A 27,176-nucleotide genomic window follows, 5' to 3' on the forward strand; every position below is an offset into this window, starting at 1 on the left:
ATGTTCGATGAGAGGCTGATGACAGGAGAGCAGAACTCTCTCAGCAGCGCTCACTCAGCTCACCTGAACACCATTTACCTTCAAGCTGAGTGCAATTCACACATTGAGAGATTGAGTATCCAATATCCAAGTGTATAGAAAGGTCCATCCTCATGCATCACTCTGACTTTGTTCATTTCCATTTCAAATGATACAGATACAGCAATATTGTTGATCAATAAAAAGCTTACAACCTCAAAGTTAAGTGAGACAAATGTTGGATTTTGACCCAGGTACTAATGGTTTATAATATGGTACATTTAAAACACGACCACATTTTGATAAATCAACCACGTTTAAGAAATATTAACGGTTAATTTCTCAATAGTTGTCTTCAAATCTTCCTCTATTAAGAAATGCATGATAGTAAGCATGGGATGCAGCAGTGACTAATGGCTAAAGGTGGCAGTGATGCGCGGGCCCAATAATTCACTCATATGGACGCCACCTTTAAAAGTTTCAATCGATTTAATGGAACATATGTGTTTAAATTCTATATTAAAGAGCCAAGGGTCAACATTTTTGTATCCATAAAATGTGGTTTTGTCTTTTGACTGGATTGCTTTTGTATAAATGTCTATTTTTTAAATACATTGTTATAGTACAGAGTAGTTTGATAACGCTCAGCATAATTGATGTAGGACCAAAAGGTACTAGTTTTTCTTTCAGTGTCAATGTAGATCTGAACAGAGCAGCTTTGAATAGGTTACTGCTATTATATTGACCTTCAGAAACCTAAGAATGACCTTTGGTTCACACGGTGGTTGATCGGTCAACTTCTGATGAATTGTCAGCAGTTGTATCTTTAATATACAACAATAGCATTTTTGGGAAATGGCTTGGCTGTACTCTGGGCTTTGCCAATGGGAAGCTTTCCAAACCACTGAACAGCCCCCAAGGAACACTGCACGGCAACTCAAACCTGCTCACTTAAAGCCATTAGAGTATTTTCGCTCCTCTCCCTCCAGCCAAACAAGGCATGGATGGGTCCCAAACAGAAGTGGTAATGAGGTCCTAAGCATTCTCGCGGCTTCACACACTGAGACACCGGAGCACCGAGGGCCAGGTCGGTCAGCTGCAGGGAACCGAAGCACAGAGAGTCCCGTAGTCCACCGGCTCACCTGGGACCGTAAGGCAAATGTGATCCTGACACATTGTTCTGGCATAAAAGGGCCTTTTCAAGGGTCCTCAAGGGAGACCTGGGAGCCTGATCTTAAAGAGGGAACAGTGACGTTGGTCTCATGGTTCTCCCTCCTATCGACCTTTTTAATGGCCTCGTTTATGAGAAGTTGTCCTATGACTCATGCGACTGTTACTCTTGTTCAGGAAGTGGTAACATAATAAGCAAATTAACCCACTCTTTTCTTCTGTGTTTTTTAAAGAATGGTCAGGCCAGGCTGTCCAGTCATTCTGCTCCACCTCTTCAGCGTCTTTGTACAGTCAGGAGGTATGAGTCCATGTCTTTGTCTTCTAGGAGAAACGTCCTTTCAATGAGCCCTCATGCCTTATCTTTCTTTTGTAGCTCATACTCGGGAAATCCTGTATCCATATGGACCCAACCACAGGGATCTAGAAACCCCAAAGATGGATGATGGGAGTTCTCCTGAAATTACTTTAAGCACTAATTTCGTTTTCTTCAATGCACCATACCGTATCATCTATGTACGTCTTGACCCTAGCTCTTGTTATTGCATATAAAGTTAGACTTGAACAACGTATTTGAAATGTAGCTGATGCTCAAACACTGGTTCTGTCCACAGATCAACAACAATGGTGTGATCTCCTTCAACGTGCAGGTTAGCCAGTTCACACCGGAGGCGTTCCCTCTGAGCGACAGCAGATCCTTCATTGCTCCACTTTGGGCCGATGTGCACAACGGCATCCGAGGAGATGTGTACTACCGAGAGACCACTGAGCCGGAAATACTGGAAAGGGCTACACAAGATATTCGGAGATACTTTAAAAAAATGCCCACGTTTACAGCCACCTGGGCCTTTATTACAACATGGCACCAAGTCACCTTCTATGGAGGAAGCCAGACAACCCCGGTAAAGTCTGAATCACCGAATGAAACATGTTTGTTGCACGTATACCCAGTTCCAGAGTTTAACCTAGCTTAGCAACTGCTAGCCTAGGTGGACAAAAACCAAAAATGCCTTCTAACATTTGCTCATCTGAGAAAAAAAAAGGCATCCCGTCTTTAGCTCAGTCGGCTATCTACTTTTTGTTGGAATGCACAAACAAAGTACAGAAACAAAGATAGGTATCAATGTTGGCTTAAGTCAAGTTCATCATTTTAATCAACATTGTAAGTTGCTAATGCTATTTTTGGTGGTGATTGTTTGACTTTAGCTCGATGCTAGCAGTTAGCCTGCTTCCAGTCTTTTTGCTTAGCTAGAATAAAACAATGACAAACTGTAGCACTCTACAGTCAAGTTAGCATTTTGCTAGTGATTTGCTTATATTGACATTTGTACTTGTGTTTAAACTGGAATACGCTTGTAAATCTTTACATTTAAAAGTGGGGTAGGTACGTTTGAGAAACCGGCTGGAGATACACTTTTTGTTATATTCCATGGAATGCTCTTAACATCCAGATAGCAATGAATATCTGAAGTGCTTTGACAACAAATCTATTTAATCTGTGGAAGCCGTAGTACTGTAAAAAGCACGACCAATCATCTGAGCCGGCCCGGCTAAAATAACTGGATGGCCTACCTGCCTGTCAGCCTTCCATCTGTGCACAAACTTATCTCGTGCCCTCATTGGTCATGTGCGCGTTCGTGTGTGTTGGAGGAGGGGCTCTGTGAGGAAGTGGCACATTTTCTCCGGTTGTGTATTTTCAAATTCTAGCGATCTCGAGCTGGTTTCTCCAAACTTACCTACACCACCTTTAAGTTATTGTTTTCATATCATTGTAACGACTATATATTGCTTATCTGCAAAACACCAAAACCCTGAAGGATTGAAAATATATTAAATTGCTTTGATTTGAAAGCAATTGGCCACATGGTGAACATTTGATCTCATTGCCATGGCCATTTTGAAATCCCATGTATTGATTTTATGCAATTGAGTCAATCTGCAGTTTTGTCTGCAGGTAAAACGTGTTCAATTTTGAAAGCATTTGTTTCGTTGTTGGAGTTTATCTTTGTTTTTCTGTTTGTAAAACTATTCTCATCCTCTTGTTTGATTGAAAGGTGAACACATTCCAAACTGTACTAATCGCAGATGGCGAGGCGTTCTTCACTATGTTCAACTATGGAGAAATCTCATGGAGCACAGGAACCGCCAGTGGTGGAGATCCTTTAACGGGACTGGGTGGGACGACAGCTCAGGTATTCTCACAATGTACCGAAAACCAAAACCATATGTGTTAGAAAAATATCCCTGTTTACCGGCTTGAGCTTCAATCTCAGGATCCATGTATCTGTGATCCTCTCCAGAATGGAAGTAGTCATCACATACAGAGCATCAACTAGTTCCTGAACAGTGTCCTTCACATGCTGATATCCAAGAGAGGGAGTTACACAGTCACAAGATGGAGGAATAGAAAGCAGTATTCAATGTTTACTTCAGATTAGCTCCACGTCAGAAATGAGCATGCTTGTCATATGTCTATCTCCATAGAGGCTGAATCATCATGTTCATCACATAGCTATCATATGCCTCAAACAGTCCTGATGCTCTTCTAGGTAATCATACATCCTGTCATGTTCACAGCTACAGGTGGGATACCTTTGTTATCATGTGGACTCTGATAGTGGAAGAGGACATTCAGTATTTTCCCACAATATGTAATCAATTAATTTCCTTATATAGAATTGACAGGATAGCCAATGGTAGATCAAGCTCCCCATTGATATCAGGACAGCAGAAAGTCTGCATCGAGTAGATCTGTTTCAACTGCAACTTGAAGGGTCTGGCTCATTTGAAGTCAATGCAGTAGCACTTACAATGATTTGACTTATTGATTACTAACATATTCTCAGGATTCTTGCTTTTTTGAGTTTGTATCTTCATGATTGATTGCACTTTTTTGTAAGTTGCTTTGGATGATAGCTTTGGATTTAGCATCAGCAAACATTTCACCTCACATCCCTCACACCTTTCCCCTTTTCAGTCAGGTTTTAACGGTGGAGACATCGGTCACTTCTTCAACCTGCCGGGATCTCGGTCAAACGACGTGGTGAACATCGAACAGACGACCAATGTGAACACGCCCGGGCGCTGGTTATTCCGCGTCGACACTGAACTGATAAATCCTGCCAATGGTTGCAGCTTTAATGGCAAGTTCATACATCTAACACTTAATCATTCTGACCACACATACATACTATTTTGTATGTTCTTTCCCACTATGACTATGTATGTCATTAAAGGTGGGGTAGGTAATTCTCTTCAGAAACACTTGTTGTTATATTCCATGGAATGCTCTTAACATCCTGATAGCAATGAATATCTGAAGTGCTTTGACACAAAATCCATAAATAAATATCATCTGTGGAAGCTGTAGTACTGTAAAAAGCACGACCAATCATCTGAGCCGGCCCGGCTAAAATAACTGGATGGCCTACCTGCCTGTCAGCCTTCCATCTGTGCACAAACTTATCTCGTGCCCTCATTGGTCATGTGCGCGTTCGTGTGTGTTGGAGGAGGGGCTCTGTGAGGAAGTGGCAGATTTTCTCCGGTTGTGTATTTTCAAATTCTAGCGATCTCGAGCTGGTTTCTCAAACTTACCTACACTACCTTTAAATATGGTATTCCTGTCATGCTATGTTTTTTCTTTATTATTTCTTGTTTGCTTTTATGTTTGTCTTCTATGTTGAAAAAGGGAAGCGTGATTTCCACCCCAAAGAAGTCTGTGGCGGCTATATTCCCATTGAATACGGCCGTCCTGAGGCTAAACTTCGCTCATTGATGTGACGCGTATAAATAATAAAGTCTGTACTGAACTCGACGTTTTAAGAATATTTTATATTGTAACTCAAAACAATAAACATCAGAATCATACGGTCAACCAAAGATATCAGAGCTAAGCTCACCCCCATTGTCATGCTACCCAAACCTCCACATACACCAGGTGCTCTAAATACCATGAACCACACCCATGTGACAATCACCGGAAACAACCAATTACAAGTGTGTGTGGTGTTAACAAATAATGAAGATAATAAAACTATAAACACAGGCTACCACAGCATTTAGGCTCCTACAAAGTCTGTACTATTGCTTAAACTTCTATGCTTCTTCTCAATAAAAGTATTTGACCACACATTTATCTTATGCCGAACTGTACTTTCATGCTTTCATATTTTCCAGGGCGTTTTTACAGACGAGGGGAAGTCTTCTGGCTGTCGGACCAGTGTTCCCAGCGATGCCGATGCCTTGACATTGACAACGAGGTGCAGTGCCAAGAGGCTCCATGTGGGCAGCTGGAGACCTGCGAGGTGCAAGAAGGCGCCTTCTACTGCCAGCCGACCCGCACGAGCACCTGTGTGGTCTTCGGAGACCCTCATTACCACACCTTCGACGGCTTCCTCTATCACTTCCAGGGAACCTGCTCCTACCTGCTGGCTCGGCCCTGCTGGGAGGTGACAGGGCTGCCTTTCTTCAGCGTGGAGGCCAAAAATGAGAACCGTGGCATGGCCTCGGTTTCTTGGCTTAGAGATGTGACAGTGGAGGTGTACGGACACAGAGTCATGTTACCCAAAGGCAGTGTTGGGGCAGTCCAGGTAAGAAACTGCAGACCCTTTTATACCCTTTTGTTATTGTTCATTTGGAAATTCAACATTTATATTTTATACTTTTTTGTTTATTTCTAGTCTTTTACATTTATATTGTACAATGCCATGTCTTGTATGCTGCTGCAACACAAAAGATTCCCAAATTGGGATCAATAAAGTACTTCTCATCTTATCTTATCTTATCTTATCTTATCTTATCTTATCTTATCTTATCTTATCTTATCTTATCTTATACCAGGGTCTATCGCAGTGTTCGCCTTGTGATCCCTTCTTGTTGGGCCTTGAGTGTTTATTCAGATGATGTGGCTGCATTCATACTTTGCTAGTCAAGTCCTTCTTTGACCACCTTGGAAGAGTAGTTTGGGCAGTTGCTCTTGGATGTATCTGGCAAAATGTCCAAGTACACTCTGATGATCAAGGATACAGGTTTTGAGAGTTCTGTCATGATAAAAGGAGAGCAAGAAAGTAATGGTATTCTCGATTGGCATATATTTACAATGGACCAAGTTTTATTGTTCATCTTTCTCTTCTCTCCAGGTGGACGGCTTGATGAAGACCTTGCCGGTCCAACTCGAGCTTGGTGCTATCAAGGTATACCAGTCCGGGGTTGCCATTGCTTTAGAAACAGACTTTGGACTCTTGGTGACCTACGACGGCCAACACTATGCATCCATCTCCCTACCGAGCTCCTACTTCAACAACACTTGTGGCCTTTGTGGTAACTATAACGATGATCCGGCCGATGATCCCGTGCTTCCCGACGGCTCGCTAGCAGAAAGCGTGGTGGAGTTAGGAGGTAGCTGGCGAGCAGAGGACACGGACTGGAGGTGTACAGATGGTTGTGCTCAGAACTGCAGTGTGTGTGATCCCGTTACAGAAGCCTTCTACTTTCGCCCAGACTACTGTGGACTCATTAACAAAACCGATGGACCTTTCAGGGACTGCCGAGCTGTAGTGGATCCTACCGCCTTTGTGTATAGCTGTGTGTATGACATGTGCAGCAACCGGGATAACATCACCACACTTTGCCAGGCAATCCAAGCCTATGCTCTGGCTTGTCAGGCTCTTGGAGTCACCATACGATCCTGGAGATCTCGTACCTTCTGTGGTGAGTTTCAGCTTTAACTAGAGAATGCAATACCTGAGGAAATTGCGGTGTGAATGCTGTATGCTGAAAGGCTGACGCTAAACTAAAATGTTGGCTTAGATGTGTAATACAAAGGCGAAGACTTATATGTAAAATGTCGATGAACTATGGTTAATATTTCTGGAATGATGAATGTCCGGAGTAATAGCACGCATGTCCTTATTGAGCTGCACTTTTTGATGTTCAAACTGCGCTTCTAGGATAAAAAAAGTGTGAGAAGAAGACAATCAAAAAACGTGGCAGATGTTTTACAGATGAAGAACATGTGTTTTGGATCATGTTCTCAGCATTCAAACCAGAATAGTTCTTGCAGATTTGTCATCTTTGTGTCATCTAACTTGATTTATTTTTCTCTCTCTGGGTCTTAGCTTTGACTTGTCCAGAAAACAGCAACTACCAAGTGTGCACAAGTGCTTGCCCGGCCTCCTGCTCGGACCTCACCTCCCCCCTGTATTGTGTCCACCCTTGCACCGAGGGCTGCCAGTGTGACCCAGACCACATTCTCAGCGGGAGTCGTTGTGTACAGCGCGAAGACTGTGGCTGTGAGCATAACGGCCTCTATTACCCCCTCAATAACACTTTCTGGGTAGGTGCCAGCGGGGAAGAAGGTGAATGTACCCTTCGTTGCACCTGCGGGCCAAATGGGGACGTTTCCTGCTTCAACTCGTCCTGCAAGGAGGGTGAGGTGTGTGTGGCCGAGGTGGGCTTGCTGGATTGTTACCCGCGGAGGGAGGGAGTGTGCTCAATCACCCAGAACTCAGTGACCACCTCCTTTGATGGCACCTTCCTGCTGTTCCCAGATGACAGCTCCTACTACCTGCTGAAGCTGTGCAGTCCGGTGCCAGCTAACGGCTCCATGGTGGAGGTGAAGATGGGCCGGCAGTTTGTGAACAAAGGCCCAACGTGGAAAAGACCTGTGGTTGTTACAGTGGCTAACCTGGAAGCTCAGATGGGAGGGTCCGATTTTGACATAGTAAAGGTTAGTACACTGTGTGTTGGGGAAATCAAATATTTTCCTAGCCCCATAACTTAGAGATCTTCAGAATTGGTTTGGTTGTGTCACCTTGTGGCTGCAGCACACGTTCTGTCAGTTCTCCGGCCGTTAACTCCAAATAAACCGTCAGTGTTTGCCCTCAAAGTTCCAGCTCTCCCCATGTCTCTCTGAGTTTCGTCTCCATTGTTTCAGAAGTTTCCATCACACTGTGAATCAGCTGTTTCTTACCTATGCCAACAAATACATCCTTTGTTTTATGGCCCAAAAGGGTTTGTAGTTTCAAAAGTTTACAACACAAAATTGCAAAAAAAGACATTTATCTACTTGAATTAGTACGCAAATGAGACAGTAGTTGAACTACCAACAACCTTTTACAATACGTGGTTAAATTCCTAGTAAAATTACATTATGACACCTTTTTGTGTTGCAGGTGAATGGTGAACCAGTGACGCTCCCATATGTCCATCCGATGGAGACGATGATGATCTACAAAGCACCGGGCAACGCCACAGTGGTGGAGTCCCGTGGTCTGCTTCGTGTCCAGTACAATCGCCAGGGATTCCTCAACATCTCCCTGTCCACCATCTTCTACAACGCCACATGTGGACTATGTGGCGTCTTCAACAGCAACGCCACCGACGACCTCCGCCTTCCCAACGGACGCCTGGCGGACTCTACTGAGCAGTTCACGGAGGGATGGCGCTCCATCGCCGATGATCTCACGTGTAACGGCGACTGCGACGATCTTTATCGAATGTGCACGGACTTGCGTCTCTACCAGAATCCGTGGATGTGTGGCAACATCAACGACCCGGGGAATAGTTCATTTCTGGCGTGTCACGCCGTGGTGAACCCCTCGCCATTCTTCAGGAACTGCCTGTATAACATGTGTGTGAAGGAAGGGAACCGTTCAGTGCTGTGTTCGTCCCTGCAGGCGTACGCCAGCGCCTGCCAGGACGCTCAAGTAGGCCTCGCGTCCTGGAGGAGTGTCACCAACTGCCGTGAGTTCACTTATCTTTATATATTTGGATTATCATCAATCAGTCCAAAACGGAGATTAAAAAAAACATTAAAAGAATCCCTTCAACATTTTTTGTCTAAACATAAAACGAGCAAGAAAGCCTTTCTTCAACAATATCTGTACAGGTTTTATATTTATTAACAGATTAACAACTAAAATATACAAACATACAACATATGGACTTGGAATTGGGTGGTCCAGTACGCCCATCCTTCTTGGCTAGCTAGTTTACTTTCAGCTTCTTGTTCCTGTAGTAGATCCACAGTATTTTCATATGTAACTTCCTCTACAGGCGCTCCTCCTTTGGAAGCCATGCAATATAAATGTCACCCCTTTTACTTTTTTCTTTAAAGGTTTACTCCAATAGAATTTAAGATACGTATACTTTATTAATCCATCACTAGGCAATAGAGAACTATGTTCCGGAAGTAAACAAAGGAACACATGGATGTTAGCCTTTGCAGACCATTTACATCCACACAAACCTATACAACACACTACAGGAGAGGAAGAAACCCAGAAAGGGTTACCTTTACAAAAACTCTCCAAAGCCACCTTTTAATCGTACAATGATCTCTTAAAGAAGTGTTCTTGTAAGATGGGTTTTTCCTTCTCTCTTGTCTTTCAGCTCTTCCCTGTCCACCGAACAGCCATTTTGACGAGTGCACCAGCGCCTGCCCTTTGACCTGTGCCAACCTCGACGACCCCGAGGAGCCGTGCCCTCTGCCCTGTCAGGAGGGCTGTCAGTGTGAGGAAGGATTTGCTCTTCGCGACGGCCTTTGCGTGGCGCGAAGTGATTGCGGTTGCATGAGCCACGGCCGAACGCTCGCCACAAATATGACTTTCTGGACGGACTGGGAATGTCAGGAACGCTGCTACTGCAACGGCTCCGACAACAGCGTTTACTGTCAGCTCGCTCCCTGCAACCCCGAGGAATACTGCCAAGAAAACGATGGCCTGTACTTCTGCTTTCCCCGCACCGAAGCCCTGTGCGTGGCGGCGGGTTACGGACACTTCCTGACGTTTGGTAGCGTCCCGTTTGACCTGCAGAGCTCTTGTACTCTCAAGATGGCCACCACGGTGTGCGGGGGAGAAAACACGGGTCAGGAAACCATCGGTGGGGCTTTTCCTCAGTTCAAACTGGCGGCTCGTAACGAGGAAAGAGACACAGGCCAGGCAATCTGGGTGAGGGGCTTTGTACTGGAGGTCTACGAGTATGAGATTGAAGTGTCTCGGAGCTACAAAAACACTGTCACGGTGAGTGAATGTTGTGGAAAATGTATCATGATATGAATACTTATCTTAAGGCCATTTTTTAAAACGCGCATGGCTAGTTTCCAATAGAGATAAGTGAGAGGACATTTTTATTATTATTTTCCCATTTGGGTGAAACACTAATCTATTTGTCCTAGTGGCCAAACGGTGGTACTACAACTTCAATTTCAGTGACATCATTTGGCCCAAAAATACTTTCCCTATTGACTTACATTGTGAAAGTATGAAAGAGGATTACTGCCACAGGTGAACAAATAAATAATTTTTTTTCTCAGAATAGAAAAAAATAAAATTCTAACACATTTCAGAATCTCAAAATAATTTTTTTTTAAAAAACTGGATGTCTACGAGAATAAGATTGAAGTGTCTCAAAGATCATGGTGAGTTAATGAATATTTTTGGTTACTGTATCACGATATAGATGTATGTTAAAGCCATTTTCAAACATGGTCCCCTGAAGGTCATTGTGGTTTTATTTGTGGACGTTTGAGGACATTTGATTTCTAATCAAGCCGATTGAATAACCGGGCAGAGGGTGAATTCCTCTTTGATTGGCTTAAGGTGGATCTAATTTCAATAGGCATCTTTTATCAGGCTGGATTTGGCTCAGAAACCCCGACCCTGAGCGACATTTGGACCGGGTTCACAAACCGACTCAAAGATCTGAGGAGGAATAGAAATGACACAATGCTCACACACACACACACACACACACACACACACACACACACACACACACACACACACACACACACACACACACACACACACACACACACACACACACACCATTTTTTCATTCTCTCATAGAATTAGATTATATGAGAAACACTCTTTCAGCGAGTCTTAATCACATCCGTTCAACACTGGGATTTCCCCCTCATACTTGCTGGTCAGATGTGAAACAGGCTTTCCGTAGGAGAGTGTGCTAATCCTCCAACAATAAGTCGTTTTATTGAATCTCTCTTAGCCCCTGTTTAACGTTGCAATATTGTGCAATAAACCTGCAATGTGCAATATAAACACTTTGCACAATTGTAGTGTGCAATAGCGTAAAAACATACATTTTGATAAAGGTCTCAATACTTAAATATATGTTATTTATGTCACTTAGTAGTTTTAAATTGCTGCTACTGTGTAATGAAGGAATTCTGATTCTCCTCACTCAGGTGAATAATACAATAGCGTAAAAACATACATTTTTATAAGGTCTCAATATGTTATTTATGTCACTTAGTTGTTTTAAATTGCTGCTACTCATCATTAAGCCCTGTTTGTTCATTAATGTGCACTTTTCTTTTGGCTAATTTTTACCTGCAATGCCACTATTGCCGTGACACTGTACGTTCCCCCGCTGTGAGAATCATAAAGGAATTCTGATTCTCCTTGTGGAGGAAATGCTTAAGAGAAACTGATAAATGATTCATGGACAAAGTTTGTCTCTTTGTATATTTAATAAAGTAATAAAGAAAGTCAATATACAATTGAAAAGGATCTGAAACGTAGGAACAGAGAAGCTTCATCCTCAGAGGATAAACAGTCTCTCTATATATTCATTAAGGAAACAGCTGGTCCTACATCCCATCAGTAAACCATAACACCCCCCAGGCCTTAACCATTTGCAAATCCACCTTTTACACTTTTAAAGATTCAAGTTTCAAGGCTTTTATTGTCCTTTGTACAGAGCTATATGTCACAGGCTCCTCCAACAGTGCAACACAATAAAGCAGATCAAATAGTTGAGATAGAAAAATAGAATAGAAATAGTGCAAGGAGAGTCTAGTAGTTGGAATGTGATATATTAGATCAATAATTAGCAAGTTGCAAACAGATGAATGTTCTTTCAAAGGTTCAGGTGTTTAACTTCCTTTTGCCCTCCTGTACCTCCTCAACGTATGTCTCTGTTAAACACATACAAGACAAGAAATACAATTTCACAGAGTAAAAGGCAATCAGAGTATAAGACTATATGTTTTAAATGATTATATATCATCTCAAAACATTCTCTTGCATATTTGTTCTATGTCTAACATATAGTTGTATTTCTCCTATGTCCTATATATATGTTGCCCTGTTGGAGGAGCCTTCAGTTTCTCATTGTTTTTCATTGCGTAGCTAATGTGCACATGGCAATAAAGCCTTGAACCTTGAACTGTAAGGAATCCTCTCTCAGGTGAATCAGGAGCGTTTGTACCTGCCTCTGAAGCTCGGCCCGGGGAAGATCCACATCTTCTCGTGGGGCATGCAGCTGGTTCTGGAGACAGATTTCGGCCTGAAGGTGGCGTTTGACTGGAACACGTTGCTGCTGCTGACGTTACCCCGCGACCTCTTCAACTCCTCCTGTGGCCTCTGCCAGGGAATGCCCTTATCCCCCCCCACCCTCACCACCACCGACTGGGGCATGGCGTGGGCCGAGAGAGACACCTTCTGCCAGGTGAGCAGGACCTGTCAACTCATACTTGTTATTTCTTGTCATTGTAAAAGTGACCAGGGCCTGAAAGTCGAAGGCGAAGACCTTTTGGAATCCTTGGAATTATTTGTATTATTTTTTTTTTCTACCAAATGAATGGCCTCTTTGAGGGCCTGAGAATGCTTCAAAGACGGAGATTTTTTGAACACTTGTCGGGTCAGGTGTAAATATATTTCTATTGGGGGTTTGATAAGTGGCGCACACAAAATGGCTCTATAGCGCCCCCTAGCAAGCAGCGTTTGGTTGTGCTTTCACCTACAAATCTGAAACTCGGTAGACATATGTAGCATGATGGGACGCACAAAAAAGTCAGTGCGAGGCATATCGTAAACCCAACAGGAAGTCGGCCATCATTGTTTGAATCTTCAACGTTTGCCCTTTTCAGTGCCCGCGCCAAAACCATGAACTCATACAGTTTTAATCCGATTGACTCGTAGTTTGGTGAAACAAACCGTATCAATTCGTTTTTGCCGATATCGATATGTTCTTGCCGTAGAGTGGCGCTGAATAAACATCTCGTGCCAAGAAAACAATGATAGGCAATGTACGTAAGAGAAATTAAGACACAAGAAATAAACAGTCCAAAATATTTCTGAAATAGAAATAAAATAGCATTAAACGTGGATGTGGAAAATACAACTTTCCAGTAACAAATATGATGCAGTGAATGAATCCATGAATCCAATATCACGGATGACGATGACCTAATCTTTTATTTTCAAGAAAAATGTACGCTCGAGGGGGACCAGGAACGTTTTTAAGCTTCTTCTTGCCCCTGTTGAACATGGCAGAGACTATTTGAGAATGTATTACTTTTTTTATACGTATGTTTTGTTTCTGATATGTTCAATGAATTGACTAATACAAAAAATTAAAAAAGGTGGGCTGCGGAGACTCGTGCCCTCGATGTGGCCTCGGAGAAACCAACTCGCTGAACGACGGTCCTCTCATGGTGGCGGACGCAAACTTGGATGCTGAAAGCGCGGCGAATGAAGTGGAAACTGGCATTCGTTTCCACATGGGAGACGGCCTGTATGTGTACGTGGAGCCCGAGGCTGTGAGGTTATGCGGGCTGATTGTGGATCGAGGAGGTGTGTTTGCACGATGCCACAGCAAGGTGGCGCCGGCGTTCTTCTATCAGAGCTGCCTGCAGGACACCTGTCTGGACCAGGGGTCACAGGAGACGGTGTGCAACTGGCTCGGGATGTACGCCACCACGTGTCTGACACAAGGGATCCCTGTGAGCGGCTGGAGGAGCGACACCCCCTGTGGTGAGTCTGGGAACTGCAGCTATGTCTCATCTTTGCAACGTGCAAAAGAAATGATAATGATAAAGCTTTATTTTTATATTTTTTTCTGAGAATATTTGTAATGATTTTTTTCGCCCTGAAAATCTGAATTCTGACAAAAAATAATTCTAAAATGTTTTTCTTCTCAATGTGCTTTCTTTTGGAATATTTTTTAGTCTCCAAGAATTTTTTTCAGATGTTTTGGGGAAAATAAGAGTTGAGCTCCATCCATCGGGCTTTTAGACATTTTACTTATCGGACGACACTTATTGTATTCAGTGTAATCGTTTGCTAACGTCTTTCCTCCCTGTGTGGTCCCAGTTCAGAGCTGTCCCCCGAACAGCCATTACTCCAGCTGTGTGTCGGTGTGCCCGCCGCAGTGCGCCCCCGCCCGCGGGCAGAGGGACTGCAGTCAGGAGTGTGTGGAGGGATGTCAGTGCGACCCGGGATACGTTCTAAACGGAAAGAGCTGCATCCTGCCGCAGAACTGTGGCTGCTACACTGATGGCAAGTACTATGAGGTCAGTCTCACATCCAGCACCACATGGAAGAACCTCAGTGACAAAACTGGCTCTTTAGTGCTAAACACTAAATCAGACTGGTGTTGCAATCAAATTATCTTACTCTGGAAAACTGGGAGATCAAGTTTAAAGTTAAACCTCTATTAGTGCCATTTACTAGAGGTGACGTTTTATTTATTTGTTATCTATGAATAACATTGTATTTAGCATAAAGAAACATTTACAATCATTTCAGGTTAAGTTTCAGTCCGACTGACACATTTAAGTCAAACTTTTACAGACAATTTTGCTCAGTTTTGGTCTCCCCCATCCCCCATCCCCCATCCCCCATCCCCCCATACTGACTTTTAGCTGCAAAGATGCAGAGTTAACTCAAAACAATGTCAACGGAAAACTGTTTTCAATCATTTCAGGTTATGTTTCTATCCGGCTGACACATTTAAGAACACTTTAACCTAAAATGTATTCTTGGAGGTTAGGGATTTTTATGTTTTGTGTAAAGTTTTCATGACTCAAAACAGTTTTGAATCAGTTTTTAAAAACTCTCTGGCAAGTTTAGTGTCATTTTAATACCAGGAAAGTATAGGAATAGTGTGGATGACCAAAAACAAATTTGTATTCATTTTCTAACTATGAAGAAAAATGACTACCCTTAGTTAACTTTTACCCTCATTTTAGCTCTGTTTTGGTCACAGAATATATCTCAGAGACAGACTTAATATTACATCTCGGTTTTAACAGAAATCTTTCTTTATTTCAGCCCAAACAGCTGTTTTGGAACACTGACTGTACCAAACGCTGCCAGTGCATCGGACGAAACCTGAACCAATGCGACCCGCGGCGTTGTAAAGCTGAAGAAGAGTGTGCGCTACGTTACGGGGTTCGTGGATGTTTCGCTCGACGTTCCCAACACTGCGTTGCCTCGGGCGGGGGGGTTTTCAGGACCTTCGACGGTGCTTCGCTCCGCCTCCCGGCCTCCTGCTCCTTCGTCCTTTCCACAAACTGTCACAAGCTGCCCGACCTCTCCTTCCAACTCATCGCCAACTTTGATAAGTGGAGCACGCCCAACCTCACCACCATCTCCCACGTCTACCTCTACCTCAACGAGGAGAATATCCTCATCTCTGGGAGCACGGTCAAGGTGAGAGGGGATCGAGTACATATCTGTAACTCAAAGTCATCGGAGAAACATTTACAATCATTTCAAGTCATGTTTCTGTCTGGCTGACGCATTTAAGTCCAACTTTTTACCCCCAATTTAGGTCTGTTTTGGTCTCCAATATTTGTTGGATCAGTCAGTTATTAAGCCCCTATTTCACCCATGTAACACCAATATTACACCCATAATACACCATAATTAGACTGTCATTACCCCCATATTGCACTGTTATTACACTTTTATTAGACCCATATTACACCCATGTAACACCAATATTAATTCCATATCACACCATAATTAGACTGTTATTACACCCATATTACAGTGTTATAAGACCCATATTACACCCATGTAACACCAATATTAACCCCATATTACACCATAATTGCACTGTTATTACACTTTTATTAGACCCATATTACACCCATGCAACACCAATATTACACCCCTAATACACCATAATTAGACTGTCATTACCCCCATATTACACCATAATTACACTGTTATTACCCCCATATTACACTGTTATTAAGCCGTTATTAGACCCATATTACACCCATGCAACACCCATATTACACCATAATTGCACTGTTATTACACTTTTATTAGACCCATATTACACTGTGCTTAGACCTATATTACACCCATGTAACACCAATATTACCCCCATATTACACTGTAACTACACTGCTATTACACCCATTTTACACAGGGACACAGCCTGCCAAATAAATGTAACCCAGGATACAGACAAAATGTAAGGGTAAAATATTTCTAACAAATATTGCTGTTTCTCCGCAGGTGAACGGTACCCCAATTTCAGTCCCGTTTCTCACCGGGCTGATGACGCGTCTGTCCACGTCCGAAGGTTTCCTCGTCATCGACACGCCACAGGACATCCAGATCCGATACAACCGCTTCAACACGCTGAGCATCACGATGGGCCAGCGGCTGCAGAACAAGGTGTGCGGACTCTGTGGAAACTTCAACGGAGACCCCGGTGACGACTACATCACGTCCAGGGGGAAACCGGCCGTCAGCGCGCTGGAGCTCGCCCAGAGCTGGAAGACCAACGGTATGCAGAACAGGTGGGTGAGGCTCTCAGGAAATACTGGGAAATACTGTACTAGGGATGAGAGCAAACAGGGAAGAAACACTTGCAATGAGTCGCTTGTGGTGATTATATATTATTGGGATAATCGAGAATATATCAATGTAAGAAAAGATAAACTAATATTGTTCCAAAACATAAGATGATTCAGTACGTTTAAGTGCCAATAAAAGAGTTTGGAGCGAGAAGGAATCAGAAAACCCTTTTTGTTTACTATTGAACCCTTTTAAAAATATTTTTCTAAGGTAGGTTATAGATTTGTCTTTTGATAAACTTTTATTATTGTTGTTTCTGGCATTGCTCATCTCATTGGCAGGCTACATTTAATGTTTCTGTTTTTGAACCAGTGGTAGTACGAACCGAAGCTGATTTAGAAACATTTAAACCATAACGTTGATGTTTCTCCTCCTCCTGCAGTTGTGATGAGACCCAGTTCGTGGCTCTGGCTCAGTCCTGCGACAACACGGCGGTTCTGGCTCTGCAGAGCGAGGACGCCTGCCAGAAGCTGACCCAGCCGAAGGGATTCTTCCAGCCGTGCCACGGGCTTCTGGACCCAAGACCCTTCTACCAGTCCTGCTACCTGGACGGCTGCTACAACCACCAGAAGGCCCAGGTGTGCGGCTCGCTGGCTGCCTACGCTGAGGCCTGCCGCTCCATGGGGACCCTCACCACCAAGTGGATCACCCAGGAGAACTGCTGTAAGGGCACCAGCCTCCTGGAGCACACACACACACACCCACACACATACACACACACACATGACACACATACATGTTTTCAGTATATATCAGGACTTGTAAAAAGATGTGACGAATGGGGACACGTGTTTCCCAACATCCTAGAGACTTGGGAATCAAAGTAAATAATGTCCATGCCTCTAGGAAGACTTACATCTGTGGAGATTTTCTCTAAGGCTGTAGACTTACCTTAAATGCTACTTGTGAGGACACACACACATACACGTTTACATGATATATCAGGACTAGCAAAAACAAAGTGACGAATGGGGACTCATCTTTCCCAAAGTCCTACAGACCTGGGAATCAAAGTGATTCATTTCCATGCTTCTAGGAAGACTTACATATCTGGGGGTTTTCTCTAAGGATGTAGACCTGCTTTATATGCAACTTGTGAGGACACACACACACAAATACAACGACACACACAACTATGTATATCTTGGACCTTAAGAGGACACTGACTTCCATAATAATGGTGGGTAGTATTGTGTTTGTCTCTTTGAGTCCCCTTAGTGAATGCATGCTCACTGGAGCTATCAGTGTGTGTGACAGCTAACATTGTGTGTGACAGCTAGCAGTGTGTGTGACAGCTAACAGCGTGTGTGACAGCTAACATTGTGTGTGACAGCTAGCAGTGTGTGTGACAGCTAACAGCGTGTGTGACAGCTAACATTGTGTGTGACAGCTAGAATTGTGTGTGACAGCTAGCAGTGTGTTTGACAGCTAACAGCATGTGTGACAGCTAACATTGTGTGTGACAGCTAGCAGTGTGTGTGACAGCTAACAGCATGTGTGACAGCTAACATTGTGTGTGACAGCTAGCAGTGTGTGTGACAGCTAACAGCGTGTGTGACAGCTAACAGTGTGTGTGACAGCTAACATTGTGTGTGGACCTGTCTTTAGCAGAATGGATCTACGACCCCTGTGCAGGAGAGATCTGCACAAACTTCACCTGCGAGCTGGAGAACGGAGGAGACCTGTGCGGCTGTCCGGAGTTACCCACAAGCACCGGCGGTGAGCAACGAAACCGGCAAATCATCCATCGCTAGCTCTAACCGTGTCCTGTTAGCCACACGTAGGGGGCTAATGTGCAGCGAGCCCGTCATTAAAGAAGAAAGAAAATCTCTACTGGGATCATTTGTGCATTTTATCCCAATATTTTACGTGAAAATAAAATAAAGGTCACCTATTATGCAAAATGCCCTTTCTGATGTCTTTTATACTTAAATATGTGTCCCCGGTGTGTCAGGAGACTCACAAAGTGTCAGAAAATACAACCCTCTCTCTTTTCCTCCGTACCCACATCTCTAAAAACGTGGCCAGCAGCAGACCTATAATATAGGCCTAAAAATAGTATAATAGTAGAACTTTAAATATCTTGTATTACACAGCTTAGTTGAATACTCGATTCTGATTGATTACCTTGAACCTTCTAGAGGTTTGTTATTTTTCGCCAGAAGTGGGACGGACTACTTTTTCTTAGCGGAAGCAATGCCATTCATTTTAAATCAACAAAATGCTGTCTCTGTGTGTGTGTTTGTGTGTGTGTGTGTGTGTGTGGTGTGTGTGTGTGTGTGTGTGTGTGTGTGTGTGTGTGTGTGTGTGTGTCTGCAGGTGATGATGACATCATTAAGGCGGAGGTGACCTGTAAACACGCTAAGATGGAGGTCTCCATCTCAAAGTGTAAGCTCTTCCAGCTGGGCTTCGAGCGAGAAGACGTCCGGATCAACGACGAGCACTGCGGAGGCATCGAGGGCGAAGACTTCATCTCCTTCCACATCAACAACACCAAGGGCCACTGCGGATCCATCGTACAGGTGATGATATATTCAGGGCCGTCCCTCCCTACAGGCCGATCATGCAGACTGCGTGGGGCCTCACCTTGCGGAGGGGGCCTCACCTTGCGGAGGGTGCCTCATCTTGCGGAGGTGGCCTCATCTTGCGGAGGGGGCCTCATCTTGCGGAGGGGGCCTCATCTTGCGGAGGGGGCCTCATCTTGCGGAGGGTGCCTCAACTGAGCCGAAAATGCGGCGCACCTATGCGCTTATGTGGCGCAATTAGTGTGGCGCGGCACGATTTCGCTGCTGCGAGGCTCCACTAGCATACTCTCCCCCCCGGTCGACGCTCGCGAAACAGAGGGCCTCATCATATCACTTTGCGTGGGGCCTCTTGTTGGCCAGGGACGGCCCTGGATATATTCATCTGTTTATTAATAATGTAATCAGACAATTAATCAAAAATGTATTGGTAACAATTTTGATAAAAAAAACGTGCTGCTTTTTCCTTGCACTATTGCTCTTGTTATGTCTTCTGTATATTGTATGTTTCACAATTGGAGGGAGTTAACATTTTGATTTCAAACAACTTCTATATCAATAAAGCCTTTTAAACTTGGATGTAACATAATTTTCTGTAATGTTATATGATATTATATCTAATTTAAATATATAATTAAATATAGACAAAACAAAAACATTGAATAAATACACATTTTGTTAAAGTGAGTAACAGGACTAATCACAAGAAGTTTTAACACCAAATTAAATATAGGATAGGATAATAATTATTTGTGTGTTTGTTGATTTTATTTATGAAATACATACATTCTTTGGTACGTTTCAGAGCTGTATCCTGAGCTAAGCTAACAGCTCTGTATTTAACACACAGACATGAGAATGATGATAACCTCTAATATTTCTCTGAAGCAATGTTTCCCAAAATGTAAGATGTTCTCCAGTGAAATATATACTTATAATTTGAGTTTTAAATATGTCCAACAGTCTAACGGGACCCACATCATGTATAAGAACACAGTGTGGATTGAGAGCGTGAACAACACGGGGAACGTGATCACGAGAGACCGAACCATCAACGTTGAGTTCTCATGCGCCTACGAGCTGGACCTGAAGATCTCCCTGGAGACCGTACTCAAGCCCATGCTCAGGTCCCACACTAAGATTTGTTATTATTTACAATAGTTACATTTTGACTTATTTTCTAAATCTAAACTATCAGAAATCTGACTTTTTTTCAGAATTTGGAATTTCTCAAACTTACCTACACCTTTAATCAGAATTGGAACTTTTTTTCAGAAGTTTGACTTTTTCCACAATTTTGACTTCTCAATTCAGAAATGTTTCTGAACTTTGACTTTGTTTTCTGAATGCTGACTTTTAAATAAATATTTTGGTCCTATGTTTATTTTACTTCGAACTCCAATTTGATATTAAAAAAACATTTCTGATTCTGATTAAAACACCAATTATCTGCAGAATATCATCTTAAATCTGTTAAATTGAAACCAAACTGAATATAATTTGTAATTTTAACCCCCGGCTACATTTCCCCCCCCCTGCAGTGTGATAAACCTGACGTTACCAACTCAGGAGGGGAACTTTGTCACGAAGATGGCTCTGTATAAGAACTCTTCGTACAGAAACCCATACAGAGAGGGCGAAGTGGTGCTCAGCACGCGGGACATCCTCTTCGTCGGAGTCTTCGTCGAGGGAGCCGACGAGAACCAGCTGATCCTCATCGTCAACATGTGCTGGGCGACGCCATCACGATACAGCAGCGACCGCCTGCGCTACATCATCATCGAGAGAGGGTACACACACACACACACACACACACACACACACACACACACACACACACACACACACACACACACACACACACACACACACACACACACACACACACACACACACACACACACACACACACTGTGGAGCTTAGCATCACAAACTTTTATTTTCAATATTGATTCATCTTGTGGTTTTAAATGCAGCTTGTTCCTTTAACGCCTCTCTCCAGGTGTCCGAACATCAAGGACAACACCATCGGGATGGCAGAAAATGGCGTGTCGTTGACTTGCCGTTTCCACGTCACCGTCTTCAAATTCATCGGAGATTACGACGAGGTTCATCTCCACTGCGACGTCACGCTGTGCGACTCGGAAACTAGCGCCTGCAAAGTGGTGAGGACTTGTTCAAATGTTTTTGTTTTTTTAATAAAGGTTATGAAACTTTGTCTGCTGCATTAATGTGATATTGTGTTGTGTATACAGAACTGTCCTCATAAGAGAAGGATGTACTCAGAGGAAGGTAACCATCAAGAGCACATTCTGAGTGTGGGGCCCATCAGAAGGAGAGGTGAGTCGAATCAGTTCAGGTTTACTATTCTTCTGCAGGGGACTCAAAGCAAAGCATATTATAATTAAACACATTTATTATTTTCCACAAGAAACATTTTATGTATGTTTTGGACGTTTACTGGTTCTCGGGAGAGCATTAGGGCAACTTTGGAACCTTTCATATTCATTTTTTTGTGAGCATTTTTCAGAACTTTGATTTTTTTCCCCAGATTTTTGACTTATTTTCTGAATGTTAACTTTTTTTCAGAATTTTTACTTTTTCAGAATTTTTACTGATTTAACTTTTTTTTTTTACTTTTTCACAGAATGTTGATTTTTTGAGTATTTCTAGAATGTTGACTTTTTTCAATAGTTAAATCTTTTTCGATTTTATTTCAGAATGTTCACTTTTTTACAGAATTTTCACTTTTTTTTACAGAATTTTCACTTTTTTACAGAATTTAAACTTTTTTTAGAGAATTTAAACTTTTTTCAGTAGTTAGATTTTTTGACTTGTTATGCGTTTTTCAGAACTTTGACTTTGTTAGAAAGAATCCAGATTTTGTATTTTAAAGATTCACATGTGTCGTGGAATTTTAGCTTATTTTTAGAATCTTTACTTTTTTTTTTTTTGACTTTTATTGTGAATTTTTGACTTTATTTGAGGAATTTTTTAGAATTTTTATATTTTTCAGTTTTTTGTCATTTTTTTCAAATTTGTACAATTTCAGTATTCTGACTTTTTTTTTGGAGAATTCTGACATTCCCTGTATTCTAAAGTCTCACATGTATCGCCCCCCTCAGAGTCAGATTGGTGTGAGTTTGGAAACGGCGGCTGTGAGCAGATCTGCAGCAGCAAGTCGAGCGGACCGGTCTGCAGCTGCGTGACCGGCATGCTGCAGAGAGACGGGAAGAGCTGCCGGAGTGAGAACACACGCACACACACACGCACGCACATATCATGTATACATCACTTCAGGGGACATTACATTGACTTACATGCATTTCCTGGAGACTTATCCTAACCATAACCATAACCAACACATGCCTAACCCTAACCAAGTCTTCACCCTAAAATTAATGATTCCCCTTATGGGGACCTCCATTATGTCCCCATAAGGGAGGCGAGTCCCCACACGTGACTGTGTAAACAGATTTAGGTCCCCACAAGGATAGTAATGCTAGGCCACACACACACACAAACACACACACACACACACACACACGCACACACACACACACGCACACACACACACACACAACACACACACCCACACACACACACACACACACCACACCACACACACACACACACACACCACACACACACACCACACACCACACACACACCACACCACACCACACACACACAAACACGCACGCACACAACCCACACACACACACACACAACACACACACCCACACACACACACACACACACACACACACCACACACACACACACACACACACCACACTCACACACACACACAAACACACACTCACACACACACACACACTACACACACCACACACACAAACACCACGCACTCACAACACACACACCACCACACACACACACAACACACAACACACACACCGATTCACGTTATCTTATTTTACACTATCTTTCTGCACTTGACTGGAAGATGACGTGGTTGAAAAGCAGGTTTCTGAGTCAGGAGGGCATTGACGTCTTCCTTAAGATATTTTTATTTATTTATTTACTTCATTATTATTTTATTATTATTGTTATATGAGAATTTCTTAGGTGATTATATTTATAAATAAAATATTTCTAACATTATTAGTATTGTTATTATCCCTGATTTTCTTCCCTAAAGACATGCTGACTTTCATTAGACGATATGCATTAAATGATTGCTCACAATCTATACAATACTTTGTTTACATATTTTATTCCAATTCTATTTCAAAGATTTCAACCATATTTCATTTTTTCAACTGCTACCTTTTTTTATATCTTTTTTTATGTTATTATAGTTTTCTTAAAATAGTTTTCTATCTGTGTTTTTAATTTTTATTTAATGTTTATGTATGCGTCACAACACCAAGTCAAATTCCTCGTATGTGTTACCTACCTGGAAATAAACCTGATTCTGATTAATACAGCAATTCTGCACGTTTTCTCTCATGTAACAACAGTACTGGGACACATCATTACAGGTGAAATGGCTGATGACATGTATAGATCAAGCCCCCAGGAAGTTTGCTGGACTCTGATGGAAATATTCGTTGTGTCCAAACGGCGGTACTACAATTTCCGTATCAGTCCGTGACGTCACTGGGCCCAGAAAGACTTTTCCCCATTGACTAACATGGGGAAAGAGACGTCTGTAAATCAGCGGATATTTTTTTTAAACTAAATAAACTACCCAGTATGAACTATGTTATAGCCCTTATTAGAATCATTAGGTCCTTAAAGTTGTAAAATGCACTAAAATATTTATTTTCTGTCTCCATTCATTCGACTGAGCCGAGAGTGGGAGCTCCGGGGGCGGGGCTTAATGATGATGATGATGATGATAAACTGCCCTGTTTCTCCACAATAACAAAAATAATAACAATAATAAGTGTTTGTCTTTCTGTTTTCCCAGCGGTGAGCTCCAGCTGTAACCTCACACCTGTGTTTCCTCTGCTGAGCGTCAGCGCTGTGATTCTCTCTCTGCTCTCATAACACCTGCCAGCAAAGGAAAAGAAGCAAAACACAGAAAAAGACTTGAAGATACACAAAGTTTATCAGCAAGGATTAAAGTTGGATTGCGTTACAGTCAGAAAAATAAACTGAAATGCACATTTTATGAGGAAAAGTGAGTTTCCCCTTATTTTACTTGGCATAATTGTATAATATTCCCCACATATATCAGGACATCTCACTCTGTTACCCTCAATGTAAAGCCACTGATCATTATTAATGTGTTCATCTTTCTCTGCTGGTTTGTAGAAATGCATTAATGTCTGTTTCTTCTTTACACCGCCACAAGATGGAGCCAACGTTTGACGGTTATAGGTATATTTAATGTCAATGAAATGCAAAATATGGGCCAATATCCAATTTCCAGGGCTCCAAAGCCACTGCTATTAACACACCCTGATTTACATTAGATCTTAATATTGATTACTAAGAGTTATAGGTAATAGTTGTTGCATAACAGACAGAATTTCAGTGGTTGTTTAGCATTTTCCTGTATATTGATATTTGGTATCTACACCTTTCTCGCCAATTTCTGTCTCTGTCTTAATCAATAATGAATGAAGTCCACATCAAACCTCGGTATAGTCACAGTGTAATACTATATCTTGAAACTTACCGTTTATCAATTAGCTGTTTAATTTATTCACAGAATATTCATTTTTGGACATCAATCAATACTTTTGTGTAATTTTACTCGATTTCTTTAGCCGTACAAAACAAGAAATATGAACATTTTGATGATACGCCCACAATTTGTTAGCATCCAGTTAGCATAACATTAGCTATGTTACTTCTGTCTGTCCTGTATCCCCATTTGTTAACTTGACATTGGCCTCCAAATATTTCATATTTGAACGTTCCCGTCACGTATAGGAACCCAGAATGCATTGTGGGTAACATTCCCTGTAGGCAAACAGGAATCGAGCGAGTAAACTAAACATTTCCCAAACTTTATCCGAGTTTCACTTTAAAATCGAATAAAAGAGGCTAAAGATACTGTAATACTTTTATCTGGGAAGTCAAGGAGGAGGTAATGAATGAAATATTTATGTGTGAGGAGAAATAAATACTCTAAATAAGTTTTTAACTCATTATTTGTTCTCGTAGATTAGTGCCCAGGCTGTAAGATATGCAATCAGTTGTATTTTAATCGATATAATAGCTATACTGTCAATAGCGTGATGTTCTGGTTCATGTTGTCTATTTGGCATCTTATGCATTTTAAATGTGGATAAATGTAATGAAATGTTGGGTTAGATACACAGTCAGTAAGTTTTGTTATAGGTAGGCCTGTTTTATTACCTTCTATGTACAAATGTACAGTCTGTCAGTGTGGTGGTTTATGTCATGACTTTTATTTTTTATTAATCAGAGTCTTTTTGGGTTTTAAAACGTGACCGAAAGCCTTTTTTTCTTTGAGAGCAGCACCACCCGACTTTTAATAAATGAAGAAGTTCTCAAAGTCAGTGTGAGTCGAGTTTATTTAACGCACCACATTCAGAAGATCTTTGACTTTAATAAACGGATAAAAATACATTGGAGAAAACACTTTAAGTAAAAACTGCATCAAAATATAATTTATGTCACAACCTCGACACAAACTGAGAACACAAATGCACAACCCAGAGACACAGTATTGAATGTAACAAAACATATCTTTAATATCGATGAACAAAAATCCCTCTTAACAGAGTAGCTAACTGGTTTAACAAAAAACGCTCACAAGAAAAACAAAACCCAAAAAGAGAACTTAAAGGTCCCATGTCACGGCCATTTCTACTGATCATGATTCCATTGTTGAGGTCTACTAGAATAGATTTATATTGTTCAATGTTCCAAACTCACATTGGTTTCTCATACAGCATCTCTGTATAGTATGTGTATTCACTCTCTGTCCTACACGGCTTGTTGGAGCTCCTGGGGCCCCACAGCTGGTCGCACATCCCCTAACGCAGTGTTATGGGGAATGGAAGCGCAGCTGTGTGTTAACGGTGTGGATGGACAGGACGCTGAGACTGGGTTATTCACTCCAGTTTTGCAGCATCCCTCCTCCGTTCACAGGCATAAGAGAGGCAAAGCTATCATCCCGAGGGGAGATAGGTTTCCTCTCGGCAGAGGTTCAGGCCCTGGTGCAAAAACAGGCAGTGTCTGCTGTGCGCACGCAAGACAGAGAGGGGGGGCATTATTCCCTGTACTTCCTGGTTCCCAAGAAGACAGGCAAATTCAGGCCCATTCTGGATCTTCGCAGCCTGAATCTCCACAATGCACGCAGAAAATTCCAGATGTTAACTATAAAACAGTTACTGGGACTGGTGCAGCCAGGCGATTGGTTCACAACCATCGACCTGAAGGACGCTTACTGTCATGTCGAGATTGCTCTGAAACACAGAAAGTATTTGTGTTTCAGGGTGTAGCCTACGAGTACACAACAGTCTACTGTTCGGCTACTCCCTGTCCCCAGGCACTTTCAGCAAATGTGTGGCCACTGCGCTCCAGCTGCTGCGCACCCGTGGCATGAGAGTTTTCTTTTACCTAGACGACCTCATAGTCATGGCCAGGTCCAGGGAACGGGCAATGTGGTGGGCTTTGCGATCAATTAGAAGAAGAGCACCCCCATACCTCACCAACAGGCGTTATATTTGGGAGTGCTGCTCGATGCAGGCAGGCTACGCGCCACCCTGTCAGAGAGCAGACAGGCATCCTTGCTTCAGGGGGCAACAGTGACAGCTTTGACTATCATGCAGACTCTGGGTCTCATGGCGGCTGCTCACGTTGTGGTCTTGCTCGGGTTACTGCATATGCGCCACCGA

General features: G+C 42.5%; 1 protein-coding gene across 1 annotated transcript; it reads left to right on the forward strand.

Moving 5' to 3' along the window:
• The first annotated feature begins 1,422 nt into the window (after positions 1–1,422).
• tecta (tectorin alpha) lies at positions 1,423–25,792 on the forward strand. Its single transcript, XM_034127010.1, has 24 exons — positions 1,423–1,486; positions 1,562–1,701; positions 1,800–2,087; positions 3,240–3,377; positions 4,163–4,328; positions 5,362–5,774; positions 6,324–6,894; positions 7,302–7,912; positions 8,358–8,928; positions 9,577–10,205; positions 12,397–12,657; positions 13,574–13,964; positions 14,304–14,503; positions 15,264–15,644; positions 16,464–16,750; positions 17,191–17,471; positions 18,417–18,527; positions 19,128–19,330; positions 20,294–20,457; positions 20,872–21,120; positions 21,333–21,495; positions 21,586–21,670; positions 22,456–22,575; positions 24,269–25,792. Exons 1-24 carry the CDS (start codon positions 1,423–1,425, stop codon positions 24,346–24,348), a joined length of 6,567 nt encoding a protein of 2,188 aa, XP_033982901.1. The 3' UTR covers positions 24,349–25,792.
• Positions 25,793–27,176: the final 1,384 nt, after the last annotated feature.

Source organism: Trematomus bernacchii, unplaced genomic scaffold, assembly GCF_902827165.1.
Source record: "Trematomus bernacchii unplaced genomic scaffold, fTreBer1.1, whole genome shotgun sequence".
NCBI lineage: Eukaryota > Metazoa > Chordata > Actinopteri > Perciformes > Nototheniidae > Trematomus > Trematomus bernacchii.

Excerpts from the sequence above, each read along its gene's own strand:
- tecta (XM_034127010.1), top strand. The coding sequence starts at position 1,423 with ATGGTCAGGCCAGGCTGTCCAGTCATTCTGCTCCACCTCTTCAGCGTC. Across the intron at positions 1,702-1,799 it reads CACCATACCGTATCATCTAT|ATCAACAACAATGGTGTGAT; the intron begins GTACGTCTTGAC and ends TTCTGTCCACAG. Across the intron at positions 6,895-7,301 it reads GAGATCTCGTACCTTCTGTG|CTTTGACTTGTCCAGAAAAC; the intron begins GTGAGTTTCAGC and ends TCTGGGTCTTAG.